This window comes from Suillus subalutaceus (assembly GCF_016647625.1).
Source record: "Suillus subalutaceus strain FC151 chromosome Unknown DFJ58scaffold_69, whole genome shotgun sequence".
Taxonomy (NCBI): domain Eukaryota; kingdom Fungi; phylum Basidiomycota; class Agaricomycetes; order Boletales; family Suillaceae; genus Suillus; species Suillus subalutaceus.
The window spans coordinates 49,627-66,201 of NW_024540318.1; the positions used below are offsets into that span (position 1 = coordinate 49,627).

General features: G+C 50.4%; 3 protein-coding genes across 3 annotated transcripts; 2 read left to right on the forward strand and 1 right to left on the reverse strand.

Moving 5' to 3' along the window:
• Positions 1-85: 85 nt before the first annotated feature.
• DFJ58DRAFT_793406 (uncharacterized protein) lies at positions 86-7,819 on the forward strand. The gene is given in 15 exon segments (XM_041390403.1): positions 86-830; positions 876-980; positions 1,030-1,747; positions 1,802-3,375; positions 3,395-4,773; positions 4,824-5,166; positions 5,231-6,116; positions 6,165-6,382; positions 6,434-6,604; positions 6,657-6,760; positions 6,812-6,955; positions 7,006-7,096; positions 7,148-7,309; positions 7,361-7,515; positions 7,568-7,819. 15 exon segments carry the CDS (start codon positions 221-223, stop codon positions 7,655-7,657), a joined length of 6,750 nt encoding a protein of 2,249 aa, XP_041242763.1. The 5' UTR covers positions 86-220; the 3' UTR covers positions 7,658-7,819.
• On the reverse strand, positions 7,803-9,683 carry DFJ58DRAFT_716778 (Low temperature viability protein-domain-containing protein; the record flags this gene model as incomplete). Its single annotated transcript, XM_041384263.1, has 6 exons — positions 7,803-7,999; positions 8,053-8,247; positions 8,293-8,638; positions 8,699-8,937; positions 8,990-9,482; positions 9,543-9,683. The coding sequence occupies 6 exons, from the start codon at positions 9,681-9,683 to the stop codon at positions 7,803-7,805; spliced, it is 1,611 nt and encodes a 536-aa protein (XP_041242764.1).
• A 352-nt stretch (positions 9,684-10,035) lies between these two features.
• Positions 10,036-16,461, forward strand: DFJ58DRAFT_716779 (uncharacterized protein; the record flags this gene model as incomplete). Its single annotated transcript, XM_041384264.1, is given in 20 exon segments — positions 10,036-10,076; positions 10,133-10,178; positions 10,236-10,308; positions 10,360-10,584; positions 10,656-10,807; positions 10,855-11,079; positions 11,130-12,149; positions 12,200-12,634; positions 12,682-12,801; positions 12,859-13,022; positions 13,069-13,180; positions 13,229-13,456; positions 13,510-13,577; positions 13,626-13,985; positions 14,044-14,583; positions 14,633-14,823; positions 14,871-15,741; positions 15,789-15,940; positions 15,960-16,068; positions 16,119-16,461. The coding sequence occupies 20 exon segments, from the start codon at positions 10,036-10,038 to the stop codon at positions 16,459-16,461; spliced, it is 5,475 nt and encodes a 1,824-aa protein (XP_041242765.1).
• Between the last annotated feature and the right edge of the window lie 114 nt (positions 16,462-16,575).

Below are 16,575 nucleotides of genomic sequence, written 5' to 3' on the forward strand. Positions count from 1 at the left end.
TGGAGTTGACTCGGGGTACTTGGGAAACGTATGCAGTAGGATAAGAGCGCAGAAGGATTGATTTAGTAATTGAATTACCTAGTAAGGAAACTGACCGCCTGCTTTGACCAGCACCAACGGTTGAACCATCATGCTCAGTTGGGGAAGCTGAAGCGGCAACAAAGACGTAGGCAGCTCCAATATTCTAGCCTATGATCCTGAACTACGACATACTTATCAAATGGAATCACCACTAACCTATTCTCCAGTACAGAGCACCCATTCCGGCCTTCCGTCAAGGTCCCGGAGCAGCACAAAACTTGGTGACGATGTCACCTCATTGACTTCCTTCAATCCATTCTCAGAAGAGGATGAAAACGATTATTCGTCCTATGCTCTTGTGACTTCTTTGTTTTCACGCATGAAGAATAGCTTCGCTGCCCCCTTGACATCTTCCACTCTCGCACCGCCTCCCAATGGCACTATTGGAGCCCTTACAGGCGAACAGAGGCGTCCATCTGCGACCGCCGTAAACGTATCTTCCTTTTCTTCTCGGTCCTCTGCACCTGAGCGTCCGTCATCACTGACAGTCGTGCCATCCAAGACTGCACCGCCCCTCGTATCCCTGACACCAGTCGTATCAGATCCGCCATCCTTTGGTGCAGAATTGGACCGCTCGCCTTCACGCAATGGCCAATATACTCCTGTATATGAGACTCAAGACGGTGGTCTCTTTGGCACCGCCATCCCTGGTTTCCCCATTCCGGATGATGCCCGTAGCATACGAACTACTGCTTCATTAAATCAGTCTACCTCTGTATCCAAAGTCATACGTCGCATTCGTGGTGAAGGTAAATATACTGACCCTTTTTTAATCGCTTCTAACACTGCCGTAGGTCTCTCTCGCGAGTATTGGATGGAAGACTCCAATGCAAAGGAGTGTTATGATTGCAAAAGCGTCTTTACAACATGGCGACGCAAACATCACTGTCGTATATGCGGTGCGTACTCTAACTTTTGAATTCAGACCTTCCATTCATTCAAGTGCAGGCCAAATATTCTGCTCGCGTTGTGCATCCAATATTATCAAGGGTTCGAGGTTTGGTCATGACGGCATGGTCAGAGTGTGCAATCTCTGTCTCGAGAAACTTGCAAAGGTTGAAGATGAAGATGACGACGACAGGCGTTCTATTGTCTCCTCTACAGCCTCTCCATTCCCCGCCCACCAGTTTGGCGGCGATTCATTCGCGCTCAGTCTCGGTCATCATCCGCAATCCCCATTCGCCGCGTCCCAGCTGTTCGGAAGGACGGACGAACCGTTCAATCTGTATTCTATTGCTGAGACAAAGAGACTGATATCTGACAATGACTCTGTGTCTACCGCTCTCGGCGAGTGGGAGCCTGTCCGCGAGAGTACTGCACCCTTTCGACGGAACCTCTCAGAAGACGAGAAGGATCCTCCCTCAATATCCAACTTCAGCAAAAATACCGCACAAGCTGCTGTGGCTCCTCGGTCAAAGACCCCAGTTGACTTTCCAGTCACTGTGCCGATCAATGTCGAGGGCACAATGAGCTCAATTCAATTTCCATTGAGTTCTCCGGACCAACACGGACCAGACAGTCCTGGGAATTACAATAGCATGCGCTCCAGATTCAATAGCTTTGGCGATTTTGATGCCGCCTCGCCCTTTATCAGGAGCCGAGCGCATAGTCGGCTCGATAGCTTCCCTACTATTGAAGGTTGGCGCACGAGGCGAGATTCTACCGCGTGAGTTAAAATTTAATATATGCCATCCTGCATGATCTCATGTCATGGATTTAGCTATGCCCAGGAGCTTAACCTAATTTCCATGTTCCACCTTCGCGTCATGCTGCGGCAAATGCTCACTACCGAGCAGATTCCGAACATCAAGGAATGGGAAGAAGCTCTGCTCAGACTTGCCCTTCGCGTCGCTAAAGAACTCACCTTCACTGCCCTTCCGTACCACCAAGGCGAAGACATGGATGTCCGACGATATGTCAAGATCAAAAAAATCCCCGGTGGAGCACCAAACGACTCGGAATACGTTGATGGTGCCGTTATAACCAAGAACGTTGCCCACAAGCAAATGTCACGCATACAACGTAATCCGCGTGTCATGCTTGTAACCTTCCCACTTGAGTTTCATCGAGTCGAGGGCCAATATGTCCACTTTGGTCAGATTCTTAGGCAGGAAAAGGAGTATCTCGGAAACTTGGCGAGCAGGATTGCTGCGCTCAGGCCGCACGTGGTGTTGGTGGAAAAGTCAGTGAGTAGGATTGCGCTCGAAGGGCTTGCGAAGCATAATATCGCCGTCGCTCGCGCTGTAAAGCCCACCGCGATCCAATTCGTGGCCCGGATGACTCAGGGGGATGTCTTTTCGTCGATCGACAAGCTTGCTTTAGAGCCTCGACTAGGTCATTGCGCGCGGTTCCGTGTGCAGACTTTCGACCACCCTCTGATCCCAGGGCAACGGAAGACGTATATGCGGTTTGAGGGATGCAGCCGTGAGTTGGGGTGCACCATCGTCCTGAGAGGAGGGGATGTAGATACGCTCAAGAGGGTGAAGAAAGTGACCAGATTCTTGATGTTTGTCGTGAGGAACTTGAAGCTGGAGACCCACCTGTGGAAGGACTCCGTGATCACGCTCCCTAGCCTGAGCGCAGAGGCTGTACCGGCAGGTGTGGCTACGAAGCGGTATCCAGAAGGATCTGGTACGGTATCGAACCCTGGCGGTCTTGTGCCCGCATCGGTATCGCTGGTGCATCTTGTGACACCAGGGGATAAGGAGCGGCAGGAGGCGGAGGAGGCGGAGATCAAAGAAGCTGAAGATGATCTTCCAGATGCTGATGCCGAGCGCCTTCGTCTTTCGAAACGAATTCAGCAGTCACTGGAGCCGTACGCCAAGACGTTCATATCCGTTTCTGCTACTCTGCGCTTTCCTCCCCCTCAGCCTATCAGGAGGATGAAGGAGTTGGATGACGAGCTCACTCGTGTGCAACGCGCTTGGGAAGACGAGATTGTGCGAAGAGAGGAAAAAGGCCCCGTTCAAAATGATTGTAAGGCCCCCTCGGGAACTCCCACTCCTGCAAGTGAAGCAACTGCTACTACGTCCAGAATCGAACCAGATATGGACGATGTAAAAGCCCAAATTGAAGCACTCCCACTCCCTGATCTTCCGAAAACGCCAACTTCCGGTCTGTCTGAGCTTGACGAGGAACCCGCTGGTTACTTCGAGCCTCAGCCAAGTACATTGCATGTCCTTGGGGGGTCATCGTTCTTCCATTCCCCCCGCCTTATCGATCCCGGCGAGAAAGAGCATACGATTACTCTCAAGACCGCTGCGGACATTGCGCTTGGAAAGCCAGTTCGGTATGGTGAAGTATCGCCACGAAGAGCAACGACGTATATGGGAATGGTATCTTCGCAAAAACGCTGACGATTTCGTGATTGACCAGTACCAGTGCATCAGCGTTTGGGAATACACCATCCCGATCGAAGAATTTGGTCTTCATCGCGCCTGTTTCGCTCCTGGATTGAAGTATATGAAGTTCTATGGCGAGAACGATTGCACGCTGGGTCAGTTCATTGAGAAGAGCGTTAATGAGACGTTGGTCCAGTTCCTTGACCCGAAAGCGATTTGCACTGGGAAAGGATGCAACCAGCCACTTGCGAGGCATTGCAAGGTCTATGTGCATAACGAAACCAGACTTGCAGTTGCTGTTGAGCAGTGGGATGGGCAGATCAAGGCCAAGGGTCCGTATCTCTATCCGTCTCCGGAAACTATCACGACTTGGAGCGCTTGTCGGGTGTGTGGCTCAGCGACGCCATTTATTCCCATCTCCGACGAGATGCAGCGGTACTCCTTCGCGAAGTTTTTGGAATTGCACTTCTACCCCGCGGACGTACAGCTTGTCCAAGGTGCTGGTTGCCAACATAACATCTACCAGCACCACATTCGGTACTTTGCGAAGAAGGGAATGACGGTGCGGTTCCAGGCAGATCCTGTTGTCCTCCATGAGGTTGTCTACCCTGCTATGCGCATTCGCATCCGTCCGGAGTCGCAGCTGGAGCTCAAGAATGCGGATTACGAACGGCTGCACCGTCGGAATACTACCTGGTACACTGCTCTTGTCGATGATCTCAAGCTCATCAGCATTGACGCAGCTACTGGCGATGAAGAGCAGGACGCAAAACTCCTCGCCGATATCAACAACCTGATTACACGCGCTGAAGATGAGAGAGAGGAGATTGCTCAGTTGATCAACAAGATTTACAAAGAGTCGGCTCCGACTGATACGCTCGCCTTGAATCAAGTTCGATCCTTCCGACAGGACAAGATCGTAGCTTGGCAGCAGGACTTTGACAAGCTCCCAAAGCCGAGGGGCACTCAGACTCTGGACAGGAACGCGCGGAGGGTATCTGCTGCCCTTGGGTCTGTGAGGGCGATGTGGCCGAAGAAATCTGATCCTGCGAGTCCTAGTGAATCTCATCAGCCCTTTTCCAGCGTTTCAGAGGCGGAAGAGGGAGCGTTAACTCGTAGGCGGGTTACTGGAGGATCCTTTGTTTCGTCTGCGTCAGAAGCTTCGGAGCCTGAGCTTGAAACTGTTGCAGAGAAGACAGCGACGGCCTCTTCTGATACCGAAGCACCTCCTTCAGTTATTCAGCCTGAAGTGGCCACTGAACAGAAATCGGACGCTGATAGTGATTCGACTATTGGTGCGTCTAAAGATGACGGGGCACTCTCAGACCAAGGTGCAATGTCAACAACACAAGTAGGTGTATATATTATTCTTTGAAGCTCTTAGCTCACCTTACTATCAAGGCGGAGCAAAGTGAAACCCGTGTTGGACGTGTTGTTACAAGAGCATCAAGGCTACCTCGACGGCCGCAAGCTCACCCCAGTGTTGCAGAGCTGGTAGCTCGGTATCAGGAGTACCTACCCCCGCAGGGTGTTGAAGAGCTTGCGAAGACCGCTCTGGCTCCATTTCCTCCAGTGTCCGAAAGTGATCAAGAATATCCTGCGCAGCCACCGCTTCAAAGGTCTACCATACGCAGGCACAGAGAGCCCGTCAAGAAGCCCTCGGTGTCCGACTTCGAGTCCAGTTATGCGGCGAATATAGCCTCGAGGCACCTCAACCGTCGCTCCTTGGGCACTCAAAATCCACGTATGCCTGGACCAGTTGGGTCTTCATTCGAGTCTTCAAACCGCATCTCGACGGCCTTCGCCAGATAAACGTGGGTCGAGACCTCTTCATGGTGATCCGACGACGTCATCGCCACCGCAGACATCCAAACCGCTTCCCGCCGGTGGTGGTCGCACCTTGCGACGGAAGCCATCTACCCGAGCCATCCAAAAAGACAAAGCGCCCTCTCGTCCCACCTCAGTCGTGCCTGTCACTAAGCCCCAGTTCAGACGGCCACCTCAGAGTGTCGGAAGCAAGGTTTCTAATATTGCACGACACTTCGAGCGCATAAATCGGGATACTGAGCGAGCAAACAGGCGTTATGCGGTTATCAGGGGTCGTAAGGCACGGCCAGTCGCTTCTGCTCGTGCTACAGTTGAGGTTTTGGATAGTATCAAAGATGCGATACAAGATGAGTCAGAGAGTTCTGATAGCTCTAGTGAAGCGGACGATGAGGGCGGTGATGAGGATGAAGCCCGAAAGCCAACAGATAAAACCACAATGGATTCGTCTCCAGAACAATCTGTCACACTTCCTTCCGTCACTGTGCAGCCTGCTACAGATACATCAACTCCGGTACCTGCGGGCGAGCCTTCCCCAGCACCTTCATCATCGACACCACCGTTGCCACCGCCAGCTCGGCAACTCGGGCAAGTGGCATCATTTCCGCCATCTCCTTTCCTCAAATCTGAGATCCCGATGAATCTCCCACCAACGCCGCCTCCGATTTCACTTGATGAACCTGGGAGGAACTCGATATTCAAGCAGGCTTTTCAGGGACTGTCTCAGGGATTGTTCTCGGCTCAGTTCCCTCCACGCAGATCGGATCCAGAGGCTGAAGATCCGTTGAATGATCCGGAACACATTTTCCGTGATTCTTCCATGGTAGTAAGGACCGATGAGCCTACATCTATTATTGCATTGGCGTTGAAGTAGGTTATTTGTCACCTGTCATTTTGTTTATCACTGATCGCTTGCAGTTCTCCTCAATATCGAGAAATATTGGCCAAGTCCCGAGCCGAGAAACGGACTGCGCGAGAGCCGAAGCTGACTGATGGAGGGGAAGCATTCATGCCCGATGACCATTCTGTCGCAGAGTCTTCTTCAACGTGGGGAGTGGTCAACGTGGAGACTGCGGAACCCGGTAACCCCGCGGAGGAGCTCAAATCTGCGTCGACGAAAATGCCTTGGGTGATTAGTGAGTTTCCTTGTACTTGACCTGATGTGCAATGTGCTTACTCTATTCTAGCGTTTGAAAGTGGTGGTTTAACCATCAGCTGTACTGTGTTATTTCCAGAACAGTTCGATGCTTTGCGCAGGACGCATGACTGCGAGAAGAGTATGGTTGAGTCGTTGGCAAGGTGCGTCAAGTGGGACGCCAATGGAGGCAAGTCTGGCTCGGCGTTCTTGAAGACAAGAGGTTTGTAATTCATCTCTTTCCCAAGTGATGATGTTACTAACTCTTCCACCAGACGATCGTTTCATTGCAAAAGAACTCTCCAAGGCAGAGCTTCAGACAATGGAGACGTTCGGTCCAGCATACTTTGAATATATGGCATCTGCGATCTGTGGCAACGTAAGCTACTCCTTTGTTTAGCCTGCAAGCGTTCTAAACGACTTTTATCAGCGTCCCACTTTACTCGCCAAGGTGTTTGGGTGTTACAAATTGACGTTCAAGAAGTCGAGAGATAAGGGTTCGAGCAAGGCCAAACTAACACATATGAACCTCCTTGTGATGGAGAACCTCTTCTACGATCGTCGATTCTCCCGGGTGCGATATTTGCTTGCGACATAAACACTCTTTGCTGACGACCTGTTCAGATCTATGATCTTAAGGGATCGACCCGTAATCGACACGTGCGATCCACTGGACGAGAAAACGAAGTACTGCTGGATGAAAACCTCGTCGAAAGTGTGTAAGCTATCTTGGAGATATTGAAGTCACTAAACATCGCTTCCACAGCTGCTCATCTCTCACCGTTTTATCTCCGTGAACATTCGAAGCGCATACTGAGAGGGTCATTGTATAACGACACCAAGTTTTTGGAAGACATCAATGTCATGGATTATTCACTTCTCGTCGGCGTTGATGCTCATACCCATGAACTAGTGGTTGGTATCGTTGGTAAGTGGTAAAATTGTGTCTGCCTGTGACGATATATTTACTTATTGCTAGACTACATTCGCACCTACACTTGGGACAAAAAACTCGAGAGCTGGGTGAAGGAGTCTGCCTTCCTTGGTGGCGCTGGCAGAGGAGAACCCACCATCGTTACGCCCAAGCAGTATAGACAGCGATTCATCAGCGCCATGGACAGATATTTCCCCTTAGTGAGTGGACACAAGGATGTTTTGACAGTGTCTCAATGTCACTTTCTTCCAGGTCCCTGATCGATGGATGAAGCAGAAAGACATCCCAGAAGAAGACCCTTGCAGTTCGAACAGTCTGGTTGAACTGTGGCCAGACTGGTGAAACCTGAGCATATCACGTCCTTTCATTCAAGACACAAGCATCATGTCGTCCCACTGTAGCCTTACCACATACCATCCGTGCCAGTAAATACCCGATGATCTAAATCCTGTACATTACACCATTTTATTACACCGCGAACTGTATACTACAATTTTCTTGTTCTGCTACTTTGAGCCTTATTTGCAAGGCCCTGCGTTTGGTGCTTCATTTCCGTGGAGAACTGCTCCTGTGTCGCCTTTTTCTCTACACGACGTACTTGACGTTGGGCCTTGACAGCTTGTTTGCGAGCTTTTTTGTCTTCCTTCGATTCGTCGCGTGGGCGGGATATGGTTTGCTTGGCCGCTGATCAGTGAAGTGTTAGTGGAACATCATTGCGCAATCAAACAGATATTTACCTGAAGGTTCTCGGGAATCTTCTTCATCTTCTGCAACGGATTGTAGGCCATGACGACCTTTTCGTGACTCCGGGGCTTGGTGATCGCCATTTAAAGTGGGAAGACCGGTCTTGGGATCAAGTGTAATTTTCGGAACCGGCTTCGACGCTCGCGCACGGATCACGCGGGGATGATTCTCCAGGTTGGAATACGTTGCTATTACGCTTCAGATGCGAGTTTGCATGAAATGATTCGACTCACTCAATACCGTTTCACAATCCCATGTATCCTCTTTCTCTGCAGCATGATATTGGGCGAAAAGTCGGTCATCATTCAGCTCCTCGTCATCATCATCATCTGCCGATCTTATCCGTACCCGCTCATCCTGGCCCATTGCTTGACGCAGGGTGTTAAGTTTCTCTGGGCCCGAGTCCCCCGGAAGCACTGGCTTTAGTTTTCTGCCAAGCATCTCATAGTTGTCCATGAAGTCGTCCATCATGGCCTCGAAATCTTCTCGCGAGGTAACGAGCTCAGGAGCTTCGTCTGATAGTTCAGACGAAAGGTCATCATTCTCTTCATCGACCTCTTCTCCTTCACAGAGCATACTCTTTCTCCATTAGCTGCAAGTGATCAAAAAAGATGACCTGGCAAAGTTGACTACAATTACCTGATCGAAGCGCTCATCTAATGTCATTAGCGTTTCTGTGCGGTACATCGACGAGCTGCTCATGCTGTATCCAGATGCGTCAGAAGTGCCTTTGCGCCTGCGCTTTCCACCAATGACAGGTAGCTTTGGTAAAGTTCCAATGGTGTCCCCTCCGTCCGAGTGTAGTTCGTCGTCGGAGTCGCTGGGTGGAGGTGCATCCTTTTGTTCTTTCTTGAACTGGGCGAAAGCGCGCTTCCCAGCTGTCAGGGTCTTCGTAGTCCTCTGTGGAAGGGGCATCCTGTGGGGTATCACCGTCCTCACAGAACTGGAAGCCAAATTCTTCATCCTCATCTCGCTGTCCCTCTGCTATCAGCTCGCCAAAAAAGTCATCCTCTAAACCATCATCTACAAATGCATCATCTTCCAATGCTTCGAGAACCTGTCGGAGATGCGGGTCCATGTCCGGCTGAAAACCTGCGATCGATGAGGGGACGGCTTCCTGTGACTCATAGTTCCTGGGAATCTCAGATGCGGATGGTAGTGCCTCTGGTGGCAGATCGCGCAAAGAGATCGGGTCCTTTGATTTGCCTTTGCCTTTCGATTTTTGAGAGGTAGCAGGTGCCTCGATGAGTATGCTTTCTACACCCTCTTCCTCTGCACCAGCCGTACGCAGATGCTGCATGTAGTCATACTCGGTGTCGTTGAAATAGATACCATATAATGACGCTTCGCCGACATGAGCGCGAGCGTCCTGGGCAACATCATCTGGAGAAAGGAATGATTCGAGATCGGCCCGAGTTTTTCCCTAGGAGCGGGGATTAAGTGAGTGGAGGCCAAAAAAATACGTATTGCGTAGTATGCGCACTTTCTTGTCATTCCCTCGTACAAATGCCTTCAGGACATGTTGACTTGCGTCAGGATCATGAATAAGGGGATCTCGCTGAGATCGGTGCACAAGCTGGAAGTGCTGTGTGCCCGGTTGTCTAAAGATTGATTTTTTGGGCATAGTGCACCAAACTACAATGACCTGTTTCTTTTGATTAGTTCTGAAAGGTATAAAAGGTGATGAATGTGAGATTCACTGATTCAATCCTCGAGGCAGCTACTAGTACGGTAGCAGGAAATTATACACAGCCACTGAGTCGCGACTGGATATTACGTAATCGTGTCGGTTGTCCCTACGCCGTCACCAATCCCACCCGTGAAGTTTGGAAGACCTGACTCAACAAGCGGTCTTCACCTTCAAAGACCTCTACGCCTTCCCTTCTTACATTCATCTTCGTGCATCCTACGCAATATTTTTTCAATACGAGCGCTGAACTTCTGGTTATTGCTCTTTGTTCGACCGGCGGTCAATCATGCAACGCGAGCACAGTCGTCGTGGCTTCTCTATATACGTGTTTTCGTTCTAGCCCGCGTTTCATCAGTACTGACACCTTTTTTCGTATATACTAGTCATCAGAAAGTTGTTCTGGAGATTGATTTCTCCGGTTCTCTCTGGGTACGTTGCACTATAGGCCACTCTGGCAGGCGCTCATACAACAGCATTCTCGAACAGGGTTACACGGAAATCACCCTCATTCCAACTAATCACAATCTGAGGACTATTCATCTGCACTCCAGGCAATGCAGTATGTGCTGCGCTTGAATTCCGGATGGTTTATTAAACGTGTTTTCTGCAGCGATTCACTCTGTTACTGTCGCGTCACACTCAGCGGATTTTGTTCACCATGATCCGCTCGCTCAGATCAGCATCTCAAATCCTCAGGATTGTCATACTTATCCAGAGCTGAAGCGGAAGATATATTCTGCACTAGCCGAAGGTGATGAGGGTGAACTGTCGATTGCAATTCCGAAGGAAGTTTCGATTCGACAAACTGGCCATGCAAACCACTCGCTTGCGAATGGTCATCTCAGTGAAGGTAAATTTCGGTCTTTGAGGGTTATATGTCATGCATTCAATTTGTTACCGTATAAGCTGCTACGCCTGAGCCTCATACCCCTGGCCCCTCTTCCCACACCCCTGCACCCACTCCCGAATTCATGCCCATTGTAATCCACATTGACTTTAGCCTGAGAAACCCCGTGGATGGCATCCAGTTCGTGCTGCCCACCGACTCCTACCCATATGTAAGTAACTTCTGCGTTCATGATTAAGAAATTCTGATGTCTTTTAGCGCGTACCGCATGCATATACGACACCATCGTCCGCCGACGCTGCGAGATGTTGGGTTCCATGCATCGACAGTTTGTGGGAGAAGTGCACTTGGGAGTTCGAATTTGTAGTTCCTCGCTATCTCGAAGAGCCTGATCCTGGCCACCGCGGAGAGAATAGTGATTTTGAAGAGTCCCAGGAGTCTATCCCTACGGTAGTTGTCTGCAGTGGCGACCTCGTGGAACAGGCATGTGATCCACGTATTTCCCATCGGGCGAGCTAACCAGGACAGCACAGGTTGCACATCCTAACAACTCGAATAAAACCATCTTTTTGTTTTCTCAAGCAGTGTTGACGTCCGTGCAGCATGTCGCCTTTGCTGCTGGCCCATTCCATGTGTATCCAATCCTGACAGAGCTCACATCAGAGGATACGTCTGGCATATCACAGCCTCTGATGCATGCGTTTTGTTTGCCTGGTCACGAAACTATGCTCCATTCGTCGATTTCATTCCTGCGTTCGGCGATGAACTTCTACAGCACAGAGTTCGGTTCCTACCCGTTTGGGTCATACAAAATGGTTGCGGTGGACGAGATGCCCGTTCAGCGCTTCGACAGCTCGACGCTTTCCATAATCAATGTGGATCTTCTTCACGGCGAGGACTCGATTGAGCAGGTACTTGAGACCCGGCAAGCACTCAGTCATGCCCTGGCCTGTCAATGGATGGGAATCAACATCCAACAGAAGACGTGGTCGGACACTTGGCTCGTAAATGGTCTTGCGCTGTATATCACTGGCCTATTCGTCCGCAAGCTCCTGGGAAATAACGAGTACCGATACAGACTCAAGCGGGACATGCAACGAGTCGTCGAATGGGACAACGGATCGATGCCGCCCATCTGCCAACCACAGCTCAATGATCCCCCAGACTCTATGGCGTTACCTTTTGTCAACTTGAAGGCGCCCCTCGTGCTGCACATTTTGGATCGACGTCTCGGCAAATCTGGTACCTCACTTGGTCTTCCTCGTGTTCTCCCAAAGATTTTTTTGTCAGCAATGAGCGGAGAGTTGCAAAATAATGCTCTATCGACGCACTCGTTCCTGCGTACATGCAGGAAGGTCAGCGGGATTGATCTTCGGTCATTCGCTGAGCAGTGGATCTACGGCAGTGGTTGTCCAGCATTCGGGTTCTCTGCTTCTTTCAACAGGAAGAAGATGGCAGTCGAGATCACCATGCGACAAGATTCGCCAGCATATAAGGCGCTCGAGTACAACGAGGTGTCGAAACTGTTGCACAAGCCCGTGCCATTCTTTGAGGTACGTTTACGAGCGGTTGCATCCTGATCAAGCCCTCACCGACCTCTAAGGGCCAAATGACTGTTCGGATCCATGAAGCGGATGGCACTCCATATGAGCACGTTTTAGACATTCGTTCGTCCTTCAAACGCTTTGAAGTCCCTTTCAACACGAAGTACAAACGTATTCGACGAAACACTAAGAGATACTTGGCACGACAAGCGGCTGCTCAGGCTGCAGCAGAAGGTGACGCCGAAGCTGCTGAAGCCATGGGTCTAATCGATATGGGTTTTGGACTCGAGATTTGGGAAAAGGAAAAGGAGCGAGAAAACTGGAAGGTGGCTGACTGGACAGAGGAGGATGAGCAGGTGATGTCGGGTGCAACGTACGAATGGATCCGCATGGACGCCGATTTTGAATGGATCGCTGCTATCGCTTTTGAACAGCCCGACTTTATGTGGGTGTCGCAGTTGCAACGAGATCGTGATGTCGTTGCGCAGCTGGAAGTGAGTTATTTGTTGGCACTTCGTCTTTCTTGCTTGAACTTTCATAGGCTGTTAATGCTCTCGCAAAGCAATCCACCGCCATCGTTTCGAGCACATTCACCAAGACAGTGCTCGTCTCCAATTACTATTATCGCATTCGGTGTGAGGCCGCGATGGCCCTAGTGCACGTCAGTGTTTTTAGATTTGTTACCTTTTGAAGGTTGTCTCTGACGTGAAAACATCAGTGCGCCATTCGGAAACTTGATTTCTTGGGACTATTTCATCTGTTCAAGTTGTTCCTTCGCTACTGCTACGACCCGGAAGACCCCAACCAAGATTTATTCGCTCATACTTACGTCCCAAAGCCTAATGACTTCTCTGACCTGGCGGAATACTTTGTTCGAAAGGTGTGTCTTCAGGATGCTACCTCTATCTCGCAACTCATGAATCTTCAGAGCCTCGTTCATCGCAATATCCCAAGTGCGGTTTGAGAACGGCAAGACACCTTCAGTGGTTCGTCAGTTCCTTGTCGACCAACTTCGTTACAACGACAACACAGCCAATCCAGTTAGTACGATTTTGTCACAAGTAGTTACTGATTTCACCGCTCTTCAGTACTCGGACGCGTTCTACATATGCACTATGATTTCAGCTGTTGCCTGTGCAACTGTCTCGATTGCTCCTCCAGAACGTGGTGAGCTCCTTCGCGAAGAAGTTCAGTCGGAGCACACCACCGAGGATGCCAACTTGATGAAGCAGGCGATTGACGAGGTCAGCAGATATCGGAGCATGGACAGATTGATCCCATCACCGAAGAACGTAGTCACTACTGCAGTATTGGAAGTGAGTAGCTTCCTGCATCAGAGGGCATCTCGCATTAAAGACTTTGACCTCAGTTCTACTTGATTCTTACTACCGCGAACCTCATCCCGAACGATCTCCGGGTCTTCTTCCCTCTTACCCGGTATGTTATGATGGTCGTAGATTACTACTTCATCTGATTGTCTCTCAGTGAAGGTAATTATACTCAAGTTCGTCTCGCCGCCTTCGATGGCCTTTTCATGTCTAAGTGGTACACGCCCGCCATTATGCGCTACGTATTGGCTGTTATGGCAAATGACCCATCTCGCTTGGTCCGGAGACATGTGGCCCGTAGCGCATGCCAAAGCTTGGCTCTCTTGGTGTCCATGGGGGAGATGAAGAACTCCATCAAGGATACAGAGTCACTGCTCATCGAGGAAGATGGCTCTCTGCCAGAGAAGTCGAAAGAAGCGAAGAAGAGCGAGGTCGACATGATGATCAAGGTTCTCAGGAAAGACAGAGAAATTGGCAAGAATGAGGTGTTGCGGGAGTTCCTGATGTCCATCGCACTGTAAGTCCCCCGAGATGATTTTGTGCGACTGTCCACTCACAAATCAATCGGCCTTTAGTGCACCGGATATTGACCAGGAAGTACGCTGGGGTGTCATCAAGTTGGCTGACATTGTCCTCCGGGGAGTTGAAGAAACTCCACCGAAGGTTACTATTCACCTACCTCCTACACCTGTGACTGAAGTCCCGCCCTCGCTTCCGGTGGTGAAGGTGCTGCCAAAAGCCTCGCGACCTCTCAAGTCCGGGGGACCGCCTGCTCGGGTGCCTGTTGTTGCATCTACTGCGCCAAAGCTCAAAATCATACCTGGTAGTGTTCAAGCCCGAAGTTCTAGTTCATCTGTCACTGCATCCGCTATTCCAACGCCTCCAGTTCGCACCGCCTCCATGGCTCCGCCCCCAGTTCCTGCGAAAGCCAAAGCCAAAGCCAAGCCAAAGCCTATGAATGGTATCAGGCCCCCTCATATCCCGAAGGCACAGTCAGCTGGAATGAGCTTGAACGATTTGCGTGCAAGCCGTAATGCTCTCAAAAAGCTCAAGATACATAAGAGCGCAGTGCTTTTCATGCAACCAGTGGATCCTGTTCGAGACCACGCTCCAAAGTTTGTATTTTGATAATGACCTTCGGCTTTTTCTGACACAATAATATAGCTATTACGAGGTCATCAAGAATCCTATGGACCTCAGCACCATGGGTGCCAAAGTCGAGGCGGGCATGTACAAGGACCGTTTTGCCTTCGAGGCAGATTTCCGTCTTATGATAGCAAATGCGAAGCAGTACAACCCTTCCGGAACGTACGCCCACACCGAGGCGATTTTCTTAGAGACGTTTTTTGAAAAACGTGAGTTCAATGACACAGAATCATCGGTTTTTCTTACCTGTGCCCAGTTTGGAACCGCATCCACAAGACTCTTGAAGCTGCTAGCAAGAATGCAGAGCCTGCGCCTGAGAACTTGCCCACTATCGTAGTGAAGAAACCTGGAACTGCTGCGTCAATGCCTCCTGCGGTCACAGCCCCGCCACCTCCACGAGCAGAGTCGGAGGCCCCAGCACGTCCGATCATCAAGCTCAAGGTTGGTGGTCCACAAGCCAAGACACCGCAAGCAGAGCCCTCGAAGAAGGCGGCGGAGCCCAAGGCTTTACAGAAACCCAAACAACCTCGCAAGCCCAAAGCCATTGACGAGGCACCTCCGCCTTACGTCGATGATGGATCCCATGACCTGCTGCAAGAAGTAATCGCTATCGAGCGAGAGAAAGACGAGGAGAAGCGCACCCGGAAAACCAAGGATCCCGTTCGGGAATCACCTCCCCCTGCAAGAGTTTCGGACAGTGGACCGCCCGGAAAACGCAGAAAGACGAGTGCTGACGACGATAGTAACGAGATACTGATGTTAGCCCCGTCCCTCTCCAGGAAGGAAAAGCCTGGCGTTCCCTCTTTGAGCTCTAGCACTCCAGCTGTGGAGCCGTCCGGTGCGCCTGCGCCTGCGCCTAAAGTGTCTCTTGGCAAACCGAAGAAAGAGAAAGCTGTAAATCTTCGCGATTCAGAATCCGCCTCCGAACCTCCGCGCACCTCCATCAAGGGCAAAGAGAGAGAAGTTGTGCCTAGCAATACCCCGACGCCATCAAAGCCTCGCAAGGTGCAGGCATCGGCTCCACTCAATGAGAAGAAGTGTCGGGAAATTTTAAAGATTCTTCTCAGGGTTCCAGAGAGCGTTATATTCGCTCAGCCTGTAGACCCTGAGAGAGACGGATGTCCTACGTATGTGACATCTTGCACTATCACGACTAACGTTAACATTGGTATAGGTACTACGAGGAGATCAAACACCCGATGGACTTTGGTACTATGACCCAGCATTTCAACGAGGGCAAGTACTCAACCATGGAGGACTTCCAAAAAGACGTCGAGTTGGTGATCAGCAACTGTCGAAAATTCAACCCACCCACTACGTACCCCCGTCAACTGTGCGGATGTAGTGGAGAAAGTCTTTAAGAAAGAATGGTCAAAGGTGATAGAGAAGAAGCTTTCATGGACGGAGAAGAGGAGCTTACAAGCACTGATGACTCAATTGGTGAAGGAGGACGTGTATGTTTTCATTCTGTCTACGATAGTTCAAGTCGCTAACTTCACCGCAGCTCTTGGGTGTTCCGAGATCCTGTCGATCCTGTCCTGTTGGGCATCCCGACGTACTTTGACGTCATACCGAAGAGGGATGCAAGAGATTTGAGAACGATCCGCCAGAAGTTGGACACTGACAAGTACGACTCGACGGAAGCATTTGAGGCAGATATCAACCTCATGATCCAAAACGCTATTACCTTCAATGGCGCGGACTCTGAGGTCGGGTACATTGCAGTTGCCCTGCGTGACCGGGTCAAGGAGCTGTTTGGTGGTGCCAAGGCGAGTACAGGGACCAAGAAACGCAAGGATGGCGAGAAAGGGACACCTCAGCCGTCGAAGAAAGTGAAGCTCGGCTGAGCATCGTATGTTAAATTACCATAAGTCAAGCAAATAATCCATTTGTATCTATTATTACTCGCTATTCTTTGCTATGTAATTGCTGTCGCAGTAGCCATGTACATGTCGAACTAT